Source organism: Pyrenophora tritici-repentis, chromosome 6 (genome assembly GCF_003171515.1).
Source record: "Pyrenophora tritici-repentis strain M4 chromosome 6, whole genome shotgun sequence".
Classification (NCBI taxonomy): domain Eukaryota; kingdom Fungi; phylum Ascomycota; class Dothideomycetes; order Pleosporales; family Pleosporaceae; genus Pyrenophora; species Pyrenophora tritici-repentis.
The window spans coordinates 2,538,009-2,562,643 of NC_089395.1; the positions used below are offsets into that span (position 1 = coordinate 2,538,009).

At 50.0% G+C, this 24,635-nt stretch overlaps 11 protein-coding genes across 11 annotated transcripts; 6 read left to right on the plus strand and 5 right to left on the minus strand.

The window, feature by feature from the left end:
- Positions 1 to 416: 416 nt before the first annotated feature.
- Positions 417 to 848, plus strand: PtrM4_121910 (EthD domain containing protein; the record flags this gene model as incomplete). Its single annotated transcript, XM_001935445.2, has 1 exon — positions 417 to 848. One exon carries the CDS (start codon positions 417 to 419, stop codon positions 846 to 848), a length of 432 nt encoding a protein of 143 aa, XP_001935480.1.
- Positions 849 to 1,777: 929 nt separating this feature from the next.
- On the plus strand, positions 1,778 to 3,725 carry PtrM4_121920 (BetA, Choline dehydrogenase and related flavoprotein; the record flags this gene model as incomplete). The annotated part of the gene is made up of 3 exons (XM_001935446.2): positions 1,778 to 1,895; positions 1,975 to 2,841; positions 2,890 to 3,725. 3 exons carry the CDS (start codon positions 1,778 to 1,780, stop codon positions 3,723 to 3,725), a joined length of 1,821 nt encoding a protein of 606 aa, XP_001935481.1.
- Positions 3,726 to 3,860: 135 nt separating this feature from the next.
- On the minus strand, positions 3,861 to 5,256 carry PtrM4_121930 (uncharacterized protein; the record flags this gene model as incomplete). Its single annotated transcript, XM_066108493.1, has 7 exons — positions 3,861 to 4,164; positions 4,214 to 4,315; positions 4,368 to 4,747; positions 4,813 to 4,880; positions 4,932 to 4,968; positions 5,035 to 5,054; positions 5,112 to 5,256. The coding sequence occupies 7 exons, from the start codon at positions 5,254 to 5,256 to the stop codon at positions 3,861 to 3,863; spliced, it is 1,056 nt and encodes a 351-aa protein (XP_065961678.1).
- An 896-nt stretch (positions 5,257 to 6,152) lies between these two features.
- Positions 6,153 to 7,355, minus strand: PtrM4_121940 (uncharacterized protein; the record flags this gene model as incomplete). Its single annotated transcript, XM_066108494.1, has 6 exons — positions 6,153 to 6,160; positions 6,199 to 6,375; positions 6,422 to 6,688; positions 6,741 to 6,818; positions 6,865 to 7,145; positions 7,195 to 7,355. The coding sequence occupies 6 exons, from the start codon at positions 7,353 to 7,355 to the stop codon at positions 6,153 to 6,155; spliced, it is 972 nt and encodes a 323-aa protein (XP_065961679.1).
- A 1,033-nt stretch (positions 7,356 to 8,388) lies between these two features.
- On the plus strand, positions 8,389 to 8,763 carry PtrM4_121950 (uncharacterized protein; the record flags this gene model as incomplete). The annotated part of the gene is made up of 2 exons (XM_001935449.2): positions 8,389 to 8,679; positions 8,734 to 8,763. 2 exons carry the CDS (start codon positions 8,389 to 8,391, stop codon positions 8,761 to 8,763), a joined length of 321 nt encoding a protein of 106 aa, XP_001935484.1.
- A 479-nt stretch (positions 8,764 to 9,242) lies between these two features.
- PtrM4_121960 (uncharacterized protein) lies at positions 9,243 to 11,460 on the minus strand (the record flags this gene model as incomplete). The annotated part of the gene is made up of 3 exons (XM_001935450.2): positions 9,243 to 10,897; positions 10,947 to 11,345; positions 11,403 to 11,460. 3 exons carry the CDS (start codon positions 11,458 to 11,460, stop codon positions 9,243 to 9,245), a joined length of 2,112 nt encoding a protein of 703 aa, XP_001935485.2.
- A 4,873-nt stretch (positions 11,461 to 16,333) lies between these two features.
- Positions 16,334 to 17,353, minus strand: PtrM4_121970 (Atrophin-1 multi-domain protein; the record flags this gene model as incomplete). The annotated part of the gene is made up of 1 exon (XM_001935451.1): positions 16,334 to 17,353. One exon carries the CDS (start codon positions 17,351 to 17,353, stop codon positions 16,334 to 16,336), a length of 1,020 nt encoding a protein of 339 aa, XP_001935486.1.
- A 349-nt stretch (positions 17,354 to 17,702) lies between these two features.
- On the minus strand, positions 17,703 to 18,176 carry PtrM4_121980 (uncharacterized protein; the record flags this gene model as incomplete). The annotated part of the gene is made up of 1 exon (XM_001935452.1): positions 17,703 to 18,176. One exon carries the CDS (start codon positions 18,174 to 18,176, stop codon positions 17,703 to 17,705), a length of 474 nt encoding a protein of 157 aa, XP_001935487.1.
- A 1,183-nt stretch (positions 18,177 to 19,359) lies between these two features.
- PtrM4_121990 (uncharacterized protein) lies at positions 19,360 to 20,490 on the plus strand (the record flags this gene model as incomplete). The annotated part of the gene is made up of 3 exons (XM_066108495.1): positions 19,360 to 19,617; positions 19,663 to 19,699; positions 19,772 to 20,490. 3 exons carry the CDS (start codon positions 19,360 to 19,362, stop codon positions 20,488 to 20,490), a joined length of 1,014 nt encoding a protein of 337 aa, XP_065961680.1.
- An 852-nt stretch (positions 20,491 to 21,342) lies between these two features.
- Positions 21,343 to 23,031, plus strand: PtrM4_122000 (Pox-Ag35 multi-domain protein; the record flags this gene model as incomplete). The annotated part of the gene is made up of 1 exon (XM_001935454.2): positions 21,343 to 23,031. The coding sequence occupies one exon, from the start codon at positions 21,343 to 21,345 to the stop codon at positions 23,029 to 23,031; it is 1,689 nt and encodes a 562-aa protein (XP_001935489.2).
- A 296-nt stretch (positions 23,032 to 23,327) lies between these two features.
- Positions 23,328 to 23,635, plus strand: PtrM4_122010 (uncharacterized protein; the record flags this gene model as incomplete). Its single annotated transcript, XM_001935455.1, has 2 exons — positions 23,328 to 23,555; positions 23,606 to 23,635. 2 exons carry the CDS (start codon positions 23,328 to 23,330, stop codon positions 23,633 to 23,635), a joined length of 258 nt encoding a protein of 85 aa, XP_001935490.1.
- Positions 23,636 to 24,635: the final 1,000 nt, after the last annotated feature.

A 24,635-nucleotide genomic window follows, 5' to 3' on the forward strand; every position in this document is an offset into this window, starting at 1 on the left:
AATGAAAGTCGGGATCAACAATCAAGAATATCGTCTGGTCCAAGTGCACTCCACTTACCCCCACAACCCGGTGTCTTACCCAGGACACAAATGATAGGAGTCGCTGAATTAGGCTCGGTACGCTTGCAAAAGCTTCGGCGCGGTCATTACGTGTCTCAAGTCTGCGCATATGGCTATGGGACGATTGCCAAATTAATGATAAGCAGACCCAATCTGACTCGCGAATCATCTAGTTAAAGCGCCGTGAGGGTTTAAGTTGGCAGTGACAGCACACTAAGCAACCCCTCCCGACATCTCTTCAACATTTTGCCTTGACAAACCCTTCTTACCACTTCATTCCCAACAACACCCAACCTCTCTTGTCGCGAATCTCTGCCTCGCACGAATATCTACGCTATCCAACCACCCTCGCCAAGATGCCCATTTCCATCCTCGCTTTCTACACACGTGACCCAGATCTGAGCCCGGAGGAGTTCCAAACTTACATGGAAGGCACCCACATGCCGCTTGTCAAAGAAATATTCGGAGATCAGGCTCCCTTGTCCTGTACGCTGCGCTTCCCGGTGCGCGTCAAGTCTGGAGCTGGAGATCGATTAGGTGCGCCGACGTCAACTCAGAAACGAGCCGATCCAGATGCACCAGTCGTCCTCGTCGGAGAGCCGAGTGACTTGGAATGGGATGCGATGAGCGAGTTCACGTTTCGAGATGAGCTGCATGTACAGCAGTGCTTGTCCATCTTGAACAGCCCAGATGGACAACGGCTGACAGATGATGAGGAAAAGTTTACGGTACCGGAGAAGCTTCGCGTGGTTCTGATGGGCAATATGGGCCCTGCGATGCAGATCTAGTGCGAGAAGACATGTACGATGCGGGGTGTAACAGTAAGTCCCCACGACTACCTGAAAGATAAATGTATACTAATTTCAACAATAGATACGGGACGAACTCAATTGCATAATCAGGCAATACTAGCGGTTTTATTGGGGAAAATTCATTGACGTTGCTGGGAACCACCACATTTGGAGTCTGGCAGGAGTTTTTTTGGTGGCGGCGAACATGGGGGGCAACGATCTGACTCGCCAATACCAACCCCGGGCCCAGTCAGCTGCTAGAAACCGCTATACGAGATTTTGAAATTACTTGTTGATAGAAAAATTCAAGTCGCCAACTCCGAACCAGCTCACCCCAATCCAGGCTACAGAGCTCGCCGCTGTACACGTAACCCCCAGTTCATTCGTTCTACCTACATACTTTCGCGTGTAGCCCTGGTCCCTGGAAAATACACGGTGAGACCGTTCTGGTCCTGTTGCATTCTCCTGCCGCGCCGCTAGGTGTCGATCTGGATTAGGGTTATCCGCGTCGTGAGACGCGTCGCAAAGGGCGGCAAGGCCAGCCGCGCGCAATGGGAATCCTAACCTCATGTATGATTCAGGATACTTATAGGATAGACGTTTTCGAAATTGCTGTGGAGATCATGTTGCGCATGCAGCGATGCGCATAAGAAGGGGTCAATACATAGGATTCTGCTTTGGCGACGGGACATACCCACCTAGGTAGGTACTTTGGTATCGGTCCGTAAGCACGACTCGGCAGTCGAGGCCAGCCCAGCCCGCTCTCGCTAGACGGAGGCGTCTGGACAGGAGAGGAAAGCCAGAATATCGAAAGCTCCTTCTTTACTTCTCGCGCACATCATACCCAGCTACTGGGTTGTGCATATCTTTGCTCACAGGGTCATCGAAGCTGAAGGTTTCAATATCAATTCGGCCAAAACTGAAGCATGTTGGGATTTGCGTGCGTGTATGGCGTAGCCGTGCTCACTTTGGTAGCTGCGGCGCCTACACAAGGTTCGGGTCTTTGCGAAGGTGTGCCAGGAGATGCGTCTTATGACTACGTGGGTATGCTTAGTTCTTCTTCAAACACCGAACACGCCTAGCATGCTCCTTGTTCGTTCAACTTAGCCTAACAACACAACAGTCATTGGCGGCGGCACAGCGGGACTCGCAATAGCTTCACGGTTGTCTGCGGCTGCATCCGTGGCAGTTGTGGAAGCCGGCGGGCTCTATGAACAAGACAACGGCAACCAGTCAGTAGTACCATACTATGGTCTTGTCATGCCTGTCCTTGCAACCACCGAAGAATACCCGAAGCAACCTCTTATCGATTGGGACTTGGTGACTACAGCGCAACCTTCAGCTGGCAACCGTCGCATCCACTACGCCCAGGGCAAAACCTTGGGCGGAAGCTCAGCTATAAACACCATGGCGTACCACCGCGGGACTCTTGGCGCTTTTCAGCGCTGGGCAGATCAAGTTGGAGATCAGAGTTACGTGTTTAACAAAGTCCTTCCCTACTTCAAGAAGTCATCTACACTCACCCCACCAAATTTGGAGAAACGCAAGACGCCAAATGCGACTGTACGATATGATCCCAACGCGTTTAATAACGCTTTAGGCGGGCCACTGCAGGTCTCATGGGCTAACTGGGTCGATCCAGCCCAAAGCTGGCTTGTGCGTGGCTTGCAAGCAGTTGGGCTGGAATTGAGCACCAAAGGATTCAACAGTGGAGAATTGAAAGGCGGTGCATGGGTGCCAACGACAATTGATCCAAGGGACGCTAGAAGAAGTACTTCCAAAAGCAGCTACCTTGACGCATCGTCAAAGGGCACTTCGCGTCCGGTTGTCTACCTGCGTTCACAGGCAAGTAAGATAGTGTTCGACAAACAGAAAAAGGCGGTAGGAGTATCCGTCACAACTGGGGGAAAGACGTACACGCTCTCTGCAAAGAGAGAGATTGTACTTTCTGCAGGCGTGTTTCATTCACCCCAGCTTCTTATGCTCTCGGGTAAGATATCCCCCAATCTTCATAACACACGTGCTAACATGGCGCTAGGTATTGGACCCGCTGATACCCTTGCTTCATTTTCTATTCCCATCGTCTCCAGTCTGGCTGGGGTTGGCAAGAATCTGTGGGACCAGATCTTCTTCAATGTGCTCCGCGGCATTACTGTGCCAAACACAGGGACATATCTTGCGACACCGGCTCAACAGGCTCTTGCAGTACAGCAGTACACATTGAATGCTTCGGGGCCGTACAGCTCAGGAGGAGGCTATCTCTCGTTCGAGAAGTTGCCACAGAAATATCGTACTGGTTTTTCTAGCCGCACTGCCAAGTTGCTCAACGATTTCCCGGCTGATTGGCCCGAGATTGAGTACATCGCGTCTGGATTCCCTAGCGGTAGTGCAAACTACTCTACTATTGGAGCCATTAGTGCGACGCTGCTCACCCCTACATCGAGAGGCAACGTCACAATCAGCAGTGCGTCGGTTTCAGACCCGCCAGTCATTAACTTGGGCTGGCTAACCGATCCCGCCGATGGAGAGATCCTGGTTGCGGCTTTCAAGCACGTACGAGAAGCTTGGGCTACTTCTACCCTTTCTGGCGTTGTGTACGGCCCAGAGATCGCGCCCGGTGCTGCAGTGTCCTCGGATGCGGATATTTTGAAATTTATCCGAGAGAATGCACAGCCCATATGGCATGCAAGTTCGACATGTGCAATGGGCAAATCTGCCAAGGATGGCGCGGTGGTGGATTCCAAAGGTCGCGTGTTTGGTGTGAAGGGGCTGCGTGTGGTGGACAACTCCATCACGCCCTTCAGCGTGCCGGGTCACCCGCAGAGCTCCGTGTATATGCTAGCCGAGAAGATTGCCCAAGACATGCTGGTATGATAGCGCTCTAAGATATTATCAATTCACTCATAGAGATTGTGACAGCGCTGAAGTGACCATTCTCGTACTTTCCATGAAAATTCAATATTACAATCATGATAAGTCGTCGGGTCTTTACAGCTATCGCTATAGCAATTACACTCTGCTGTCCAGTGATCTCCTGGATTCCCCATCACACGATGAAGCAGATGCCAAGGCTCTCTCATCGCATTCGATAGACCGAAATGTTGCAAAATCGTGATCGTGATTCTTGGACTCGGACGTCCTGTCGCGCGAATCTTTCATTGGACTGCGATTTGAACCAACTTCGAGGGCCACCCAGTTGACATTCTGGACTCCAGGGGTAGGAGTAGGCACCGGCGCACAGAAGTACTTTTTGACGAACGTGTGGGTCGTAGGTAGACAGGTGCAGATGATGCCCATCCACATCTCGACCAGACTGTGGATGTTAGTGTGAAAATCATGTGTACGTTGGAGGATAGTCTTACATCCAAATGAAGTTCATCACCATTGCCCAGGTTCCGTCCGTCGCGATCTTATGCATATCGCGAACGACAGCATGAACTCTGATCAAGCTGACGACGCACACACTTTCAGCTGTTTAGTATCCGTGCTGTGCCATAGTCACTGGGTATAACTTACAAGGAGCCAGTCATGAGCAGCAAAGCTGGACCAATCTTCCGTTTCATAGGGAGTCGCAGGTCTTTTATGATGAAAAGTGGTAGTACCAAGAGTGCCAGATCGGTTGCTGCGTTTATACAAGCAGTAGCCAAAAAGAAGGCGTTCAGATCAATGCAGGAGCCCGTTGTGATGCTGAAGTCCCAGTATTTCGCGATGGGTTGGCACACCCATAAGAAACCAAAGGCAGCTGGAACGCTATAAAGGACGCAAATGGCCATGACGATGTAGACGATGCATCGGAAGCTTCTCGATATCGAGAAGCGCAGATAGAAGAAGCATAGAGATGCTTTGATCGCTAAAGTCGAGAGGTTGTAGAATATCGGGCCGGCGATGTCTCCAATCTGCGCGTTTTGGGTCAGCCATGTTTGCTTGTTGGCATCATGCCGGTCGACTAAGTGGTGCTTACCTTCATGAGTTTATTAAAATGGTAGTCGCTGACATCCCATCTGTGCTTTCCAAGGCCATTCGTCGTTTCTTCATCAAATTAGTTGTTGTAGTCTTCCTGACAGCAGCGGCGATACTCACGGTAACCGGTGACGATCGAAAACGCTAGAGCCAACAGCTACGCATTGCGTCAGTGATTGACCGTGCAACACGGGAGCCGCAAAAACGGTGCGATTATCCTTACCGTAGCTATCGTAATGGAATCTGCTCGGTCGGTCAGTTGGAGATCTCAGACACTTTTGGGAGTAACTAATTGCTTACAATCGTCGTAGCCGGTGTTACGCAGGATGTAGCGCTTCGTGTAAAGACGCACGACACACAAAGGTATGGCAACGACAGGCCCAAGAACAGACGCGATGATCACTCGATACGCGATAGACTCACCCGAGGATTTGTCTGAGGCCATTGTGGAGGATGTCCATGAGAGCGATCAGGCCCATCATGAACATCCTCAAGTCTATTGATACCACTGTCTCAAAGAGCCGCAAAAGGGGCCGGGACAACCGCCACCAGTTCTAGGCTCAGTGTGACTGGTCCTAAGTCTTCAGCTCAGATTACCCCGCGGTAGGCCCGATTGCGGCTCGGCCAGTTTTGTATCACAAGGTTCCCGCCTCCCCGCCACGGGACGCATACCTCGCGATCACGGAAGTCTGTTCACGTTGCCCGCAGGCAGGCGGCAGCCGCTATGGCATGAGGTGTGGTATGAATGACTCAGGTGCTATCAGGTCTGGCAAAGTGCGATAGCCAAGGCATGCAGCCGTTGACAGCATTGACGATGTTCGATGTGTGTGTCTTTAAGGTTTCTCGTTATGGCTTGGCCATCTCCAACTATATCCAACAGGGTCAGTCTTAACGAGGAGGTGGTGCTGCGCCTTCATAATCCCGAGCTTCCTGGGGTATGGACTTTGGAAAGTCCGCTTGACTAACACATCCGGATCGACCGGTCAATGTTCCGCGAACCGATGGTTCGTGGTGGTGCTCAGATGGTGCCTGAATGGGAGGAAAGCTCCGGTTCCATACTTCGAACACGAACGCGAAGGCGACACGCTAAACTTACACGTGACCTTTCACAATCGTTAGGCCTCCCACCACCCCACTGCGCTGTCCGCCCTTTTTATGCTTTCGACATGAGGCGGACTGCGCCGTCAGCCACCCGGTACTGTCGACCGGGAGCCAACAGGAAACCTAGTGTTGGATAGCCGGTGGTGGAGATCGTTTGAGTCACATGCGACGTGCCGGAGCTAGAACGGCAACCTCGATGAGCACCTGAGTGCAATTCCATCACTCTATCATCGGAATTTCTCAGGAGCCTCAATTGAAGATGTCAGAAAAAAAGCGCTCTTCCAACCTGACCATACAAACGATGCGTCTATAGCCTGCTCAAACGCCCGATACTCTTTCGATGCCAGCACTGCTGACGCGGAGGGCCTCTTGTCGGGATTGGTGACCAAAATGAGACTAAGGAGGTCCCCCAGCTGCTGCGGCACCTCCGCTTTTTGCGTCTCTTCCTCGACAGACGAGATCGCTAACATGGGTTCCTCCTCTTGACTCATACACCTGGCAGACCTCACTAGAGCTTGGAGAAGTCCGCCATCGACCTCCAGGAGCCGGTAGTTCCCAATCAGGAAAGAGTCGCTTGATCTTTGCCATGCACCAGGCCTCATTAAGGACAGGATGAGGACAATCCCAAATGCCCCAGACACGAGGATTAATCCAGCAAAGCAGCGTCGCGGCTACTGCCCAAACCGGCCCGGGTCCATTGCAGGAATGACCTAGAAAGACTTCAGGCGCACGCATGGCGTATGGTTGGACTTCGATGACACTGTCGGAGGGATATACTGTGAGGTGTTGGTAAGAGCTTGACTATCTCTTCAATCAACATTTGCTCACCGAGACCCAAGTCTCCCACCTCAGCCGTTATCCGAATCGTTTCATTGCCAGAAAGCAGTATATTGACAGGCTTGAAGTCTAGGTTGATAAGCAGATGCTGATCATCGAAGAACATGTACTTTACCTGTATTTACGTATCCTTGGTCATCTAGGACAACACAACTGGCCAGAGCTGCGTTCAAGCATGCCTTTATGATAGCGTATATACGCATTTCAGGCCGGTATCTCAAATCCCCAAGAGTAGTCTCTAGCCATTCACAAGCAAGAGTGCAATCGTCAATCTCATCGTACAGTTTCCGGAAGCACGGAGCCGAGGAGACGCCAGGTAGGCGGTAAGTTGCACATTTGCGGCCTAAAGCGCTCATGGCGCTTTCATTTTTAGAAGAAGCTGTTTTGATTACTGTCCTTGGTGGCAGAGTCAGCCTTGACAGTCCATAGAGGAGTCACGACGCACGGACCATTGGGGGAATCGGAGACGTCGGTGCGTGGATGAACCTCGGCTTTGTACACGGTAGATTGGTGAGAGTTATCTCCCTTGATAGCGTTGACAATGCGATAGTCCCAGCGGGCGCCTGCAAGGGTTTGACCAGGAGCAAGGCGGGCGAGCGACGACATTGTCCGTGACAGAGGGGTCCGTGCAACCTGGGTGATTAAACGGCCCAGTAAATACATCGTAGCGACAATATCTAGAGTTCAACGGAGAGATCAAGACTTCGGAGGCGATGTGCCCCCAGGACCGGGAAACTGGAGAGTCGGAGAGTTCATGTGGAACCCCGCACCCAAAATCTTCAAACGTTTACAACTACGCCGCAATTATACATTAGCAGGACTACCTAGACACTCATATGGAACCGACGATCTTGATTCAAAAACATTACGAAGATGATGATGATGACGATGACGATGAAAGCGAAAATGAGGATTCGAAAGAGCAAGACACAGAGATTATCGAAAGTCAATGCTTTCCGAATTAGGCCTTCCTATGTGTAACCCTGTTACTCAGAGAAAAGGAAAAAAGGCCTATCGAGCCCAAGGTCTCACAATCAACGCACACCCACAGCCCAATATTTCCCACCTCAGCTGAAAAGCAGATTATTTTTGGACACAATGAACGCCACGGTGGCGCGCCCGTATCCGCATCCGCACCCATCCGCCCCCCACCCCCACAACCTCCACGATACGATACGAATCCCGATAACTAGCGGTACCAGTATCCTTCCAGTCGGCACCTTTCCCCCAGAAGATTCGTCCCGAGAAACCCTTCTCACCTATCAAATTCACGGCTGTAAAGACGCAACACCTGCTTCTGGAGTTGCGCGAGTTTAGCCGGGTGCGCAGTCATTGGCCGCCTCCCATGCACGGCGAGATGCAACTTCAATCATTCCATAGTGGGGACACGCGTACTAGAACGCGACCGATGCATGAGAAGGAAAAAAGGCCCCCATCATCAGTTCCGTTTCGTCCGCCTCCGCGGGCACAGCCGCACCTGAATGGCGTTTTGGAGACTAGAAAATGCGGGCTGTCAAATAAGTTAAACACGGTGCCTTCCCCAGCCTAGCCTTGGCCTGCTTACTGCTTACTCTTGACACCTCTCATATTTGTAGATTTTTCCTCTTCTGCAAAATCTTCAATTGTATCTTCACACACGATGCTTTTCGCAACTCTCCTCACCTTGGTCTTCGCGACTACCGCGCTAGCATCCCCCCATGTCTTCGCGCCTAGGGCTAACATCGTGCTTTCCGGCAGCGTCGGCCCGCGCAAGCACAACCACACGCGCCACAAGGAACATACACCTACCTTGAAGGAACCTTGCAAATGCCAATTGCCCATTATACCCGCCAACCTGCTCAGCGCAAATGAGAAGTGCTTGATGAAGCACGCGGCACAGATGGGATGCTTTATGAGCACCAATGGAGGATGTCCTTCACCTGCGCCTGCGGTAAGTAGCAGTGAGAGGGAAGTGTGAAGATGAACTTGTGCTAATGATGAGTAGTGTGGTCTTGGACCTTTGCCTACATTGTAGGATAGGTGTGGTGGAAGTGGGTGTTTGATTGTGTGAGATGCGTGTGAATGGATCGGTGGCGGAAAATCGGGGGTTAGATACACGTTGGTGTTTAGGAGATTTTATTGCACAAGGTACGATTGCCTATGGTATATACGCATCGCAGATGAGGATTAAAATAGAGATGCATTCGTAATCGCTACTCATTGAATTTCACTGTCGTTACAGACTAATTGTTCGATTGGCATATTGAACCATAATATAGTTTCTGCCCATGAAATAGCACCGGTACGATTTTATCCAAGATGATATGGCAGATGCTCTCGGTACTCATGTTGAGTATACTATACGCAGCATCGTATGCAGGTCATAAGCACACAGCCACTCGAGACGAATCGCGGCATCGGTCAGCCCTGCCCATAGTGCAAGACCCCAACCTGCCTTCGCATCCATGTCTCAACTAACTCGACAATCCCAGGTAAGAAGACTCATCTCCCTACCTAATTCATCCTCATCCTTTTGGGGTGTTTTTCCTCGCTCGCCTCAAGAGCCCTCTTAGCCAGGCCAGCGTCCCTAACAACCCTCAACCTATCCTTCTTGAGCGCCTCAGCATGCCTCTTCACAATCTCCTTGTCCGGACAGTCGTTTTCGCCTGGCTCAATCGGCGCTTCAATTCCCGCTTCCTTGAGCAGCTCCGGCACATCGCTGAGTAGGACCTGGTAGCGCTTCTTCTCGCGGCACCAAAGGATCAGTGCAGTCAGTGGACCCGCATCAGGACCCGATGGCAACATCTGCAGACCGTGTGCGAGTGCGAGAAGCGGGTAGTCGATCTTATCCCACACGTTGTATGTCCATGCCTCGGCAGTGTAGTTGGTACTGGTGTCGATGATAGAAGCGGGCATCGGTGTAGATGTGTCTTTGCCCACTTCATCGATATCGACCTCCTCAGTCTTTGCTACATCGCGGCGCCTCGCAGCCCTAGTAGCAGTGCTCATACTGCCAGACGTTATGACCTCATCGCCTTTGAGCCCACGCGTCATGATGATCATGTCGCGGATTACAGTTGGACCCACACCCGCTTGCGATAGACGTTCTGCTGCATGACCCCAGTTGTAATGTTGAGGGAAGTAAGACAGCAGTTCCATCAAAGTAAACTCTGTCTCACCGAGCAGTGCAATATCGACGTAGGAGGGGGTCGCGACGCTCTTGAACGGGCAAAAGAGGTTGATGGTCTTCAGAGTGTCCTGGTTCTGTAGTAAATCGCTGGAATCCTTCACGGGCGATGACTCTGTGGGCTTGAGCGCGAGCATCATAAGCTCAGGGATGGGTGACTTGAGCTTCCTCTTCGCACGGAACGCGCCTGTGCCGAACCATTTCTTGTCTGGAGTTGGTACGAAGTCAGCCATGGGGTCGGTTTCTTTCACAGAAAGCCAACGCCAAGCATCTGACACGTCGAAGATCAGGTTAGGGCAGTCACGATGCTCTCTCCACGGATAGGTGATGGCGAAGACTGATGTATCAGATGTTGTAGAGTCGAAGCGATACTGATCGCAATAGTCGTTGGTATCTGATGGGTAGAAGTTGATGTTGCCTTGCCAGGGGAGGGTCCAGTCTACGCCATCGAAATTGTACACCTCAGCATCGCTTCCATCGCTGAACTTCAGCATATCCGGTAACACTCCGTACTCGGGATGTAGCTCACCACCTGGCACATACTTGTGTAGGCCGCCTTGGTGAAGCTCCTCGCATGTAAGTGGCATGGGGCCCACCGGGGTGAGCTTGAAGGCTTGCTGATACGGATCAAAGGCTATAGGGAGTAGTCCAAACCAGGAGACATGTTTCCAACCCATTGGAAGCACAAGATCGGGAAGGCGCTTGACATCCGGTAGGCCATTGATAATGGGAACGTAAGCTTGATGGAAGATCAAACGTGGGTCGAGATAGGGGTATGGGTAGGATGGGTGCGTGCTTCCACCCGGCGGGTACTGCAAATCCCAGTTTGTTGAATGTAGACTCGGGAGGCCTTCGAAGGATATCGGGTCAGATTTGATGGTGATGATACTGAACTCTGCCTCTGGTGGTGCGATGGGTTTTGAGGGTGGAGATACTTTTGGGATGGTGCGTGGGACGGCAGCGATGGACGGTTGGAGGTTGTCTGAATTGATGATGTTAGATCAGAAAATTGGAAAGGCTTGTAGACTTACAGGTTGGCTTTGGTAGTAGCGTGCGCAATCTAGTGCTGCGACGCATCGTCGTGGAACTGATTGAGTCTCCAGGCTCCTGCGCAAGCATCGCATCATGCTCCATGCTTGCATGAGCTGTTGCCACATCTTTGCAGTTGCTAGAAATGGAAGAAATGACACCATAATCTTTTTGGATACCACGTGCATTGTCTGTGGTCTTGCTCACATCCGCCGATGACGTAGCATTATAAGGGTATTGTGAAGTGGGTGTATCTGGCGATGGCATCCCATGCCAAAGATTGCGCGATTGCTCCTTCTTCGGGGTTATGGGTTCCTCGGAAAGATCTAACAATTTGACGATATCGACGGCATCTTCGAGATCATCAGCTTCTGGAGCTCTCTGTGGTGAATTGACATTGCCTGTACTCGATGTTAGCCTCATTCCTTGACCTTGTATTCTACTCGACCACGACATACTGGAACTGATGTAACCGCCCTCCCTACCGCGTGACGGTGTACGGCACGCTCTACCCATACTGTTGATGTCAGTATCGGTATCGGTATCTGAATCGATCACCTTGTAGTTAACTTAGGCTAATCTGGCGTTGTTCAAGTCGCTTTTCATGATTGCGGATTGGGGTTAATACCTTAGGCGTTAGCGTGGAGTGATGGTGAGTAATCAAAGGTAGCAAGCTCCTGTATCAAAGCGCGCGATGATGAAAGTAGGACATCAGCAGAGGAAATATGAGAGCGGTGATTAAGTTATATGCGTGTGGAGAGGTGAGCGGGGCATCTCCGCCCAGGTGAACGAGGCACCTCCACCCAGGTGAGCGAGCCATCTCTGCCTGGGTGGAGAGGTGAGCGATGCATCTGTGCCTGGGTGAAGATGCCTCGCTCACCTTGGCCTCGCACCTTACCTTTAATGCACGGACGTTGCACATTGAAGATTTGTGGACACACTATGACAGCGAGAGAACTTTGACAGTTCAGATTTGCTCAATGTGCATCTTCAAGAAAATTGGTGATGGCTTAAGCAAATGGAAGGACAAGAGAAATATTGTAGCCGCCTAACGATCGATACTATGTTGGTTGAGTGGAACACTGTACTCCAAAGCTATCAGCTTATTATACAGGGTTATCCAACAAGTCAATTAGCACCTTTTGACCCAGCTACTGCTCATGCGCGGTAGATATAATCTTATCCAGATGCAAAACGAAGCCAAAAGCTCCTACGCATAAAGCATTTCTTTGTAGACAAAAGGGTAAAGAATCACGTACATATAGCTGTTCTGATCAATGTACAGTACAATGCCTTGTTGGTTACAAATCTTGCCCAGTGCCATTTGCATGCCATCGGTTTCGGGTTTATTGCTGGGTTGCTCTCTCTTTTGATCCATCGCACATGGGTCCATTAAGGCACAGTCAGGGCTAGAGTCCCACTTGATCATTCTTGGTGATTGAGAATTTTATCCAATTTCTAGGTCTCATAGTTGCCTAGCTGTTGCGTGCACCGAGACCGAAGCATGTTGTATTGCGATTGGTAACATGTCACAGCCTTCGTAGGCCGCTCCAGCGTTCAGTCTAGGTGTCCTAAGAAAGGATCTTATAGTGCGCACCACCAGGTGACATGCTATCCATGATGGATCAGCTTCAATCTTGAAACATAGATAAACAGACATCCACATCCCATCGGCATGGTAGCTGCCAAACCAAGATCTTTTTCACACTTATCTCCATCTTCCATACCATTATAGTGTCTTTCCCGGTCCTTTTTAACATTGCGCTCTTGAGTAATGGAATGAACCAGATCTTCCTATAGTGAGAATTGGATCCTAGTGCATCAAAGGCATCGAGTTGTCCCGGTGTAATAAGAACTTCCCGAGCCATTGAACTCATTCAACATCATATGAGGCACTGCAGCTATTGCCTATTTTGCAGCAGCAGACGTGAACCAACAGCTTCAAGGCGGCAAAACTCGTACCCATCGAACAAGTAGCAAATGCAAGCCAAGCAAGGTTATTAAAAGTTGCATAACGTAGTGCCTTGAGGCTTTGTGGGGGATACAATCGATGAACGAGTGCGATGGAATCTCACATCCGGGCCGCTTTCTATATCACATTCGAACTTCTCCAGCTAACATGATGTAATTTGCTGGTGTAGTGTGCGCGTTGGCTCCGTGAGCCATAGAGTCATCGTAGTAATTGCGTAGCCAGGCCGTAATATCCGAGGGAGAATGCATGTCCTTCTCTGGCTAGTACATTTGCCCAGAAGGAGTGTCGTGAAGAAACAAACGAACTCTGGACGTGTGGAAACGTGTGCGGAACGCGCTGATGAAGCTAGATCAGAGCTGGTTTAGCGCGTCTGGGTCGACCGTCCCACGCCAAGCGGCCGTTGGAACTTCCCCGTCTCCCCCACGCCTTTCTGCACCGTGCTTTTAGCCCTCCTCTGATCAATTTTGAAGAATTGCTCAAGATGAGCATAACACACTTTCTTCTGGACAACTGCTACATGCATCGTCTGCTGGCTGCCACAAGCAGGGATCCTGTGGATTCACGTGACATATGCGCCTCTGTATCTGGAACGGATGGCTGATGGAAGTGACTGCTAACAAGCGATGAATGATAAATCCGATGTATAACTGATATAACATTCCAAGACAAAGAGCTTTCCCAGTTCAATACGAGCCTACCCATTGCCAAAACGGTGAGTGACGAGTCCAGGAGGGCACCCCAGCAACCACTTGTGGGAGACTACTGAGATACCCCATGAAATCGAGAATGCTTCCAAAACCGCTTTCTATTTGCACAAATCTTTGCTGGTTTAGGCGCAGCAACGCACTTCGCAATATTTGCAGATAGTGGTATCTTTATCGACGAACTTGAACCCAAACTAAGTCACATTAGATAGTGACGCTAAACAGAAGCGTGAACTACCTACACAACTGCCTCTTTTGCAAAATGCATTCCAGCGGGTGCATATGTCGCCTCCTTGGTTTAGGCTGAGGATTTCGCACACATCGTCGGTTCTAGACTCCGCAACAATCAATTCAATCCGGTCACTCTCCTAGACCCACTTACCTATCTAGGTAGGGCTTAAACTCCTATAGGTAACTACTAGGCTTAAAGCGGTAATCAATCAATCCAATCTGAACCTTCTAGGACCCACTTAATTGATTGTTGCGGACTGTGGTCGGTTCCCTGCAAACAGTTCTACGACATGGTCAGTCTTCTGCATGCTACATATAAAGGTGCATACAAACCCCAGAATCACATGATTTGAAGCGTCGACACCTAGCTTCCCCCATTGCACTGGCGGCAAAATAAAATATGGTGATGGTTGATAGCCTTATGATGAACAGGCTAGATAGCGAGAGTAAGAAGCTAAATATTAGGAGTGCAAACAGAACCTAAGATAGGCGGTAGCACATTAAGAGGGTTGTATGGGGAGTTTAAATAGTCGAGGGGTTTGCAGATAGGTACTGGGTTAGTAATAAGTTCGAGCATTAGGCTCCCATTCAAAAGCAATCTCATGGTAACCACGCTGATTCTCCCGACACCTGAACGACTGCACAGACGTGGTACGACACGCCATCCTAGGCATCTGTCGATTTAGGAAAACCAGCCGAGTCCCACGCTATGGCTATGAGCCCTGCGGATATGCCCCTGTATGTGAGCGTTGTTTAGATTTTGAACGCTGATACAAGGCCAGGTGTCTTCCACTTCCATTAAACTGTCCTTTTCCGGCTTCTGTTTTCGCTTGCAACTCTTACCACATCACACTTATTTGCCATCACCCTTATGTTTTGACCGCTTTCTGCGGGTTTCTGGTCTGCTTTCGGTCTTGCCTCGGTGATGTGATAGCGGAAGTGGGCCTTTGCCCTACTCTGGACTGCATTTAGTGCTTATCTATCCCTATTCTTTCTATTAAGAAAAGTCAAAAAGGTAGGTGGATTATAGTCTATCAACTTCGGCTCCTGAGTACGAATTGGTAGGCGCACTGCCTTTCCAAATATGGAGTTAATTGATTCTTAGTCATAGAAACCGGAGAGAATGGTGATGGTCATATCAACAACAGAAACGACGCGTAATATCAAGCAGTCTCGGACTCATAGTTATGTCATGTACGATGGTCCGAAACGATCATGGTGAGCTATTTGAGGACAATGATGTTGGTCGTACGAAAGTACTTACTAATTGAGGGCAATGAGGTTGATTGTACATAGGCCTAAGCTATAGAGTCACCAATCGGTATCACGTAAGCTTACTCCTGATTGTGTAGTGATTAGAGTAGGCTAGTAATGTAGCTCTGGCCTTTCTAGTAAATTTGTGACCCGTAGTCAGCAACGCTAGTCACGCAGGCTAGGTATAGCTGCCGAATAGCTTGTGGGGATAGTCCTTTCTCTATATTTGCGAGTCTTCCGAGTCTACTCACTGTCAATGCTGCATCGGGCCGCAATATCGTGCAAAACAATCTCGGCTCAGATAAGTTGCCCATCATACCAAAACAAGGAGCTTTGTCTGAATAGTGGTTAGAATTGTGACAGAGATATCAATCACAAAGCTCACCAGCTGAGTTCCAGTATATCGCACATATAAACACTTGTATCCCACTTCATGTTTATTTTTTCACTCTCTCCATCGAACCTCTCCTATATATCGACCAAGGATCTTTTCTCCAAGTCACTCACAATGAATATTCATCTTTTATACCTACTTACCCTCGCTCCTTCGGCCTTCGCATGGTGTAAACCCCTTAAAACCTGTGATGACTTTGTAAATCCCCCACTATTCCAAAGTCGTCTTTGAACATAACTTACGTATTTAGCAAACCTGTGTGCCTGGATTACACAACAATTGTCTGGTCTTGAATCAATTTGCCAAGCCGTGTGGGGGAAAAACTCCAATCTGCCGCGGCAGTGTCTGTGTGCGTAGCAACGCAATGTACCTATGATGTTTTCTAACTGGCTATAGGATGCCTGCAAGAGTATAGGTGGAGGTACCCAATGCAGGTCTTGTCATGTTAGGTGCTGCGACGCTTAGCCTGATTCCGTACTATCAGCGATACATGGCGAATACACCGATCACGTACTCTTATTCTTCCAGACTGCCGACCCCGTGACAACCGCGTTTGAAAGAAGTGCACGTTTCTTAGTTAAGCCGCTATGCTGCGCCAGACATCCGGTCTGGCAACCGCATGGATCTAGCAGCACAGGTGCTTCGGCACATGACGAGCCACGGAATGCAGAGGTTCTCTTATCCTCATAACAATGCAAACATTTCGTTACTTCGTAATGGTCGCAGAAAGAGGCCAGCTCTTTCACGACAAAAAATACACATATTCTGCTGCCGACCATCTGTCGCTCAAAGTTAATACACTCGGATACTAGAGAAAACAAAATCTCTACCTTCTCAGCTTCCACTCTTACTCTCAACTTCCCCGTCATCCCACCACTCCCTCCCCCAAATATCCTCCTCAATCCAGCCCCTCACAACCCCAGTCAACGCTTTCAACCTCTCATACAGCATCCCCACCGCAAACTCCGGGCTTACACCCTCTCCTTCATACACCTCCACAGCCTCGGCATAACAGCTCCCCCAAGCCGAATACTTCAGCCTCGGACTCCTCGGCATCCACTGCATCCTCCACTTCTTCTCCGTCCTACCCAGCTTCCTCACTTGTCTTAGTACGACGTGTACATCGCGCAGTACGGGTATCTTGGCGAAAACACCGACTTCGTGTTGGCGCGAGGGTGGGAGGAGTGCTTCGGCGGCTTTCCAGCGGAGCTCAGCGGTGGAGGCGAGGTTGTCGAGGTTGGTAGCTTTTGTGAGGAGCGAGGATAGTCGGATGTCGTGTACGGCCCAGGCGGCGGTGTCGTAGGGGATGTTTGGTGGAGGCGGGCTGAGGGGATGTGGCGAATATGTGTAAGGTGCTGAGGCCGAGGAGCGGGGGGTTTGACATGATGAGCGTGGGGAGTTGGTGTAGTATCTTGGGGCCTGATCGGATATGCGGGGTCCTTGTACCGATGAATGAGGAGACTGGGTGAAGTATCCAGAAGTCTGGTCAGAGTTACGTGGACGTTGATCAGATGACTGCGGGGAGTGGGCGTAGCATCCTGGAGACTGGGTATGATAATCAGTTATCGGTCCAGAGATACATGGGCGTTGATCGGAAGATCGTAGTGATTGAGTGATGAAGTGCCCGCGAGCCTGCTCAGAGAGACGCGATCGTTGAGACTGCGAATAGCTCACAGGCGCTTGATCAGACATCCTTGCTGCCTGAATTGACGAGCCAGTAGTCTGCGCCGAGAACCGCGGCGAGTATGTTGGTATAGGCGCTGAGGACCGCGAGGGCTGGGCTGCGACAGGTGGTGTTTGCACTGCAGATTCCGACGAGCGCTTCTTAGAAGATATTGAAAATTTGCGAAACATATTGGTTGCACAGTTTGTTGCACTTCTTTAGAAATTTTATCCTTTTTTTCTGCTTTACTATAGCTCGGGCAAGATATCGGTACGCACGAGTAAGTCAAGGTTGCGAGACACGCGATACGGTAATAACCAGAGTAATGACGCCCAAAACCCCAACTACAACCAACGCACTTCTCGACCATGATTCACATGCCAACAAGTCCCTTCCATGACCCTAATCGTGAATCAGAAATTCACAGATATAGCATCCATTCGCGACGTGCCCATCGTCTCCTGCAGACTCCGCAACAATCAATCGGATCGGCATGATTGATTCCTATCTAGGTTAAAGGCTGCCTAATGAAGTAATTCTTTAACCTATATAGGAATCAATCATGTCAATCGATTGATTGTTGCGGAGTCTGGTCTCCTGTGGATCGAGCTTGACCACAATACGCCACTGATCCTTCAATATCATTTTAAGAAAATACACGCCCCTTAATGGTGAAACCGGCAAATCGCCCTCCACCCCAATGGCAACAGCGTACTTTGACTCCGATGCTGGAACCGTATCCACAGGACTCGCCGGTCTCTGCTTCTTGCCCTCATTGCGCGCCCAACGGTACAGGTCCATTGTCTTCTGTACTAAAGCCTCTGCTACTTCGAGCTTGATGATCTTGTCCTTGGTTTGCATGAACTTCGTGTAGGAAATAGTGTTTAATTGGTCATTTTCGAATCTGGGTTTCAGGCGATCGATATGGCCTTGCAGTTCTTGGGCTACATTCCGGTTTGACACGAGGATCAAGTCGTGCTCTTCCCAGATGTCAAAACCTTCTGGTATTGACATCGATCGATTTCGGCGTCTGTTGCGGCTGCGTGATCTGCGGGAGTCGATTCGAGGTTGTGGTGGGCAACTGCGGGATGGATTTTGGGGGGAAGTTGTGGGTCTATTTGCTGGGTAGGTAGGTGTCCGGGGCGTGAGGCTTCGTCCTCGTGAGGGAGAGGCTGAGGGCTCTCGGTGCTGCATTTTGCGTGCTGTAAGGCTTAGGCCTGAGTAATGTAGTGATGAGAATGGAGTGCGAATAAAGATTCGTTAAAGCGAAGGGACAATATGCTGGTGTCTGTTAGTTGATCTTCAAGCGACTTTCTGTTACTATATGCGAATTGCATGTAATAGTTGTGTTATTAACAATGCTGTATCAGTGATGTGTCTGTAGTGCTCAAATTTGTATTTGAAGAGAATATAAAATATACGCCAGTATAGGAGATGTCAGTATAAGGGATGCCAGTATGAGGGACGCCGGTATGAGAGACGCCGGTATAAGGGACGCCAGTATGAGAAACGCCGCCAGTACCTGTATGCGCACATGAATAATACGAATAGTGGCAGCACTTAAGTCCTTGTACGGTGTAGTTGATGTATCGGTAATGATTTTGTAAGCTTAGTTCCCTGTCCTAGTACCGAATGTATAATTTGTTGTGAATGTAGTAGTGAAGATAAAGTAGTGAAGATGGGTCAACGCCCTTACTGGACCTTGCGATGGAAGTATTTTTGGGATCTTAATTAGCAGGAAGCTCCGGTACTCTTTCTTGAGGTTCTGAAATAGTAAGGTGCAGGCCACTATGAAGGCAAGGGATCCGGAGTCGGCTGTGATTTTGCGCGCTTCTTGCTGCCTCTCTTCTTTCGTATTGGACTTGAATTACACACATCGCAAACAAGGAAGCTGCGAAGTGGTTTAGACTGCAATTATTTCAGTCTGTTTGAGAGCAATCCATTGGTGACAATAGTTCAGCCATCGCCATCATTACAAATTATGTTAATGCGAAGGTGAATTACCAATACTATGTAGCTTTGAGTGGGAGATACAACGCTAGTAGCCCTGTATAATAAGTGGCTTGTGGAGCTCCACGCGGTGAAGGTGACGCTCTGCCGCTTTCCCGTTTACCGCTTGCCAAGACTTTCGTTTACCTTGGTCACTCCTTCTACACTTAACAACCTTTCGTCTTTCTCATACCTGAAGTACCAAAACATGGCAGAATTAACTGTCCCAGACCATCTACAAGCATACCTTGACTACGTTTGCCAGGCTTACGAGGCCACTCTGATCGAGTCCCCAAAGTACCGCAACATGGCTGAACAAACAGTCCCAGAACGTCTACAAGCGCTGCTTACGATCGTCCGCGAGGCCAACCAGATCGAGTCCGATCGCATACCGCTCGAGGCCTTCCTGGCAAGTCTGCAACATAAGCCTGCCGAAACTGGAGAAAGGTCGTCTGAGGATTCTCAAGTAATTTACATTCCATCTTAGCGCATTACTTAGCTAACTAAGCAGGTCATCGTCAACGAAACACACTTGAGCGTGCGCAACAGTGTAGCAAGCACACCGACTGACGGCAGGTTCATGAATCTCAGAAAAATGATTATTACTAACTAGTTACCAGATTCCCTGGTCCCGCACCGCACTCAAACTTCCCCTGAGGCCGTCTCCCGTGCAGTACAGACCGATTCCGCAACTATCTCGCTCTGGGATGCAGTAGTCCCCCAGGCCCGTACTGAAGGCTACGGTCGTGGCTTCCATGAGGGAATCGATGTCGGTTACAAATCCGGATTTGAAGAAGGCAAGAGCTTGAACATGTCGGAGGCCTTGTCTATGGGCTTCGAGAGGGGGAAGATAGAGGGGTTCAAGATGGCACAGGAGCAGCACAAGGCCCTTGAGCAGGAGCGCAACGTCGAACTTGCAAAAGAACTTGCAGATGAAGCCAGGGTCTTGGAAGCTCAGAGGGCTGTAGGTCAAGCGGCGGAGGACATGGATCAAGACTGCGTTAGCAAGTACTGCGTGGACGACAAGGCTGCAGGCATGGACAACAAGGCTGCAGGCGTGGACAACAAGGTCTCATCCAAGGGTGTGACAGTAGAGAAGTCTCGGGCTATTTCCACAACCTTCGTAGGGGGTAGGGCTACATCCAACGGCATGATGCCGAAGCAGTCTCCGACTGTTTCCAGGGCATTCGTGGACGACAAGGTCGCATGCAACGGCATGTCGTGGAAGGAAGCTCGGATTGTCTCCGCAGCTGTGACGAGCAAGGAAAAGAAAGCCCAGGCTACAAGCAACGGAGCGGATCCATTTGCAGTGCTCCTACCGCTGATGCGCAACAAGTAAAGACACCAAGCCATGAGGTGTGATTTTGCATATACGAGAACGAGTCTCAATACCACATTCAAAAGTCCATTTCCTTCAAATACTCAATCGTAGTACGCAGGATAAGTACGCGGTGGCTGGTGCCACGTATTTACCACTGGCTCTTAAATGGATGAAATGGTGTCCTTCTATCTCACTCCGCTATGCAGTGCAATCTTCTAAGTCGTGAAATTTTCACAGTCTCAACGCCAATAGACTATCTGCCTTAAGTTACCGCTACTGGGCGAAGGTAGCAAAGGAGCTCTGCTTTGAAGCCCAAATTGCTGCATGCTCGACAAACTTGGGCCAAGCAAGCACGACGTACTCAACCTACAATAAGATACATTTCATTTCACTCCTTGTACTAAGTCAAGCATTATCCACAGCTATACTCTTATCTGGAAAAAAGTTCGGCCTTGTAGTCAACAAAGAGTCTGACACTGTTCAAGTCGAAGTTCTTTGTTTCCTTGTATTTTTCAAGTCTTTCTTTCTCCTTTACGCTGTTAACTTTTCTCTATACAATGCCTTTCTTACATGGCGTAGACTATCAACAATGGTGGCTATTGCTTCAACATTGTTGCCAGCATGATTCCCTCAAACACACTCCTTTTATCCTTCTATGCACTGTATATTCACACTTACCTAGTTTATGTTCTCGCGAATCTACGCGCTATAAAAAGAAAGGCTGAGCCAGTATTTACAAAAGATTCCCTTCTTGGTTCTATTATCTCTATAATCACTCTCAACACCATCGACACTTTTAACCCAACCTTCCAATTTTCAACCAATCTTTTCAACAACACTCAAGTAGCCACGGGATCTACTTCAGCAACGATGGCCCCCCCGCCCAACCTCTCACGCCAGGAGGTCCAGGACATCTTCGATGAAGCCCAGCTAAGGGCTGGCGATCTTTACCAGGACGTACCGTATCTACAGATATTCCTTCAAGAAAATCATTGTCGAGCTCTGGAGAATTGTAACCTTCAAGATGCTGACTTGACAAGGGAAATGTACAGTGCCCTCATCTTTGAGCGGCAAACGTTCGATGCTTTCAACAGGCATCGTTTGGGGCATGACGAGGTCGAATACAAGGAAGAGGAGAACATTCCTGAGCAGGTAGAGTTCTTCCCCTTGCGTTGTGCCGTCGTAAACCGCGGTGTGGAGGTTGTCGCGAAACCTATTTTCCAATTGGAGGGCACTGTCGGGGGTAACCAAGTGGACAGTGGGCGGGCACATGTGCCGTCCAAGAATCCCGATCAATTGGGTGATCCTACCAGTCCCCCGTTATCCCCGCAACTACCAACTAGCCCTCAGAAGACTGGATCCTCGGGAGGCTACAACAAGCTGCGAGGTGCACCGTCTGCATGGCTCGCTCTTCCTGACGGCAACATCACCCTCGCAGAGGTTATGGCATTCGTACCGCAGTCCATTAAATCCGTGGATGTGATTAACCGTTTCCTCTTCAATGGCGCCATGACAACAACTCTCACTGACATGATCAACAACTACCGGGTCATGGGCAATGGTGCCATTACCAACAACAGCGCCTATCGCATGATGAAGGGCCAAATCAATCATCACGCGCAGACACACCAGGAGTATGAGAACTGGTCCGTGGCCAAACATACCCAATTGCCACGCCCCGAGGACTTCGACCCAACCAGTGTCAGCGTGACAGGCTTTGCCACGCCTGTGATCCTGAGCGGCCGCGAAGCGCAACAGGCCGCTAACGAACCCACTCCGACCATCTTGTTCCGCGATCTGGCCAACGACGTCAAGGTCATGCCGTCTGGATACGATGCGCTGGACCTCACGCGCTGTGTCCAACACTGTGTGGAGAACGACGACGAGGATTGGTACTATCCTCAACACTTTGCCGATCTCGTTGAGCATTTGGGTGGCCCAGCCCCTGTCCACCGCAAGCATGCAGACACAGCTTCTGTCACTCGGCATACAGAGGGCAAGAAGCTTGTCAATGCCAAGCGTGCTGGGGCTCGAGCGCGCGATGAACATGGTCGTCTGATGAAGGGGAAGGGCAAGGCTGTCATCAATCCCGACGAGGACGAACAGGTCAACGTGAATGGCCATGATGAGCCCGGTTCCGAGAAGGATGTGGCGGGCTCTTCTCTGCGACACCCGCAACCCAACAAGCGCAAGCGTGGTCCCGCTGTCCCGGTTTCTGACGAAGAGGACAACGAGGACAACGACTCAGACAAGCCACCCCAGAAGAAGACCAAGCGCACCACCACGCGCAACAAGCGCAAGCGCAAGCGCAAGCCAAAAGCTTCCGACGATGAAGACGCAGCCGCCCCTTCAAAGCGGACTACTCAACGCAAGAAGAAGCCGCTGACAAAATCCCGTGTTACTCGCGCAAAGCCTGCGCCATCTAACCCCCAAGGTGACCCTGATGTTGATGACTCAGAGGACAGCGATGCCTACGTCGGACCTAAGCGGCAAAAGCGGGTCACTATAGTTCGTACCTCTTGTCGCGCGAATCGCTTCGCGGGCTCCTACAAATGTTGATGAAGCCCTTCAGATCGACGAAGAGTAAGGCGCGAATTTCTCCAGTCTCGAAGCTTAATACAACTATATCAGCAAGGTGAACCAGTACAACAGCATCTCTTTCTACTGCATGCTTCATTATGCGCGACAGAAATCGTATTCGACTTTGCAGACATGCTCTCCAGAGCAGGGGGGAAGAGACCATGAAGCTACCATTCAGGCTAGGGGTTCTGCTCGATCGCAAATTTGCTGCGTAAATGGGGCCTTTTGAAGTCTTTTGGATGCGGTAGTTTTGGGTGCCTCGGGTCGACTGTACCATGGTACCAGAGTCGCTACCATCCGAAGATGCGGAGGAGGACTACAAGCCATCTACACAGCCAGATGCTGATGAAGATAACATCACTGTGGGCGTCTTTGGTGGGGTTCAAGACCTCGGAGAGGGCCTTGGTGAAGGGTTCATGATGTCAGGAGGCCTCGGTAGTATTGGCTCAACCGCAGACTGGGGTGCGACTGGCGGCCCTGCACCGCGCAAACTATCAAAAACCGTGAGATCTCTAGAGATCTTCGCGGTTACGATGTACTGAAACACCAGCAGGACGCGGGAAATGGAGGGAATGGAGTCTGAATCCTCTGGCTACAGCTAGTATGCGCTGGACGATTCGGACGGGGAAGGAGAAGATGACGAGCATGGAGATCTGTAGTGATCAATCCTTGGAAATCCTACGAGTCAATATCGCTCCGTTTCTATTAGCTGTTGTTTAGCCTGATCTGATTTCATTTGCAATGCATAGTTTGTTTTGTCTTTACTTCCCATTGCTTATTCTATAGTCATGACATGTCGTCTCGATCTATCGCATTCCAATGAAACAATTAGCACCTTATTCCTTCTCTTGCTTCGGCTGGTGATTGTTCGGTAAGATTCTAGAATTAATGATGAGGATGTGATATGCATATGGTTGAGCCGTGGCGGTAGACGTGTCCACGCAACGAGTGTGTGACTTGGGAACACAGCGCCTATGACGAAGGAGACCCTGACTTGGCGGCGCAGAGAGAAATGCAGGCGAAATGTATTACACATGGAAGTGATGAATGTAGGGCCTATAACCCTGGAAATGCCAATCATAGCTCATACGTGTTACCATGGCCAGTTCTTCGCCGCAGTAGTGTTGCTTCAGCTGGGGCTGGATTACCCTCTTCTAGGTAATTGATGAGGGGAGTCTGGCCGACAAGCGTGGACCCTGGAATTTAAAAAGATGTCCGCGCACGTGCGTGTCATGTGGAGGAGTAAGATCTCAACAGAATGGTATAGTACCTGTAGTTTTGGCGGTTGTGGTCGCTGGCTCAGGTTGTTGTGCATGTCAGTCGGTAAGATCGTTGAGCTTAGTGAACCAGTCGTTTAGTGGTTTCGCTGTGAGCTTATCTATCCAGAATCGAATCAATGCTCAAACTTTGTCGAAATTATGCGGACAGGAACGTGATGATGTAGGATGAAACAGCGCTATCGATGTTGCCGAGCCCTGGAGCTTGACCCTACCGTAGCCGTGACGTCCGATCTCCGCTTTCCCCGCCCAACCTCTTATCACTCCGCCCATTGCCTCCTTCTTACTTCATGCGCCCTCACCTTA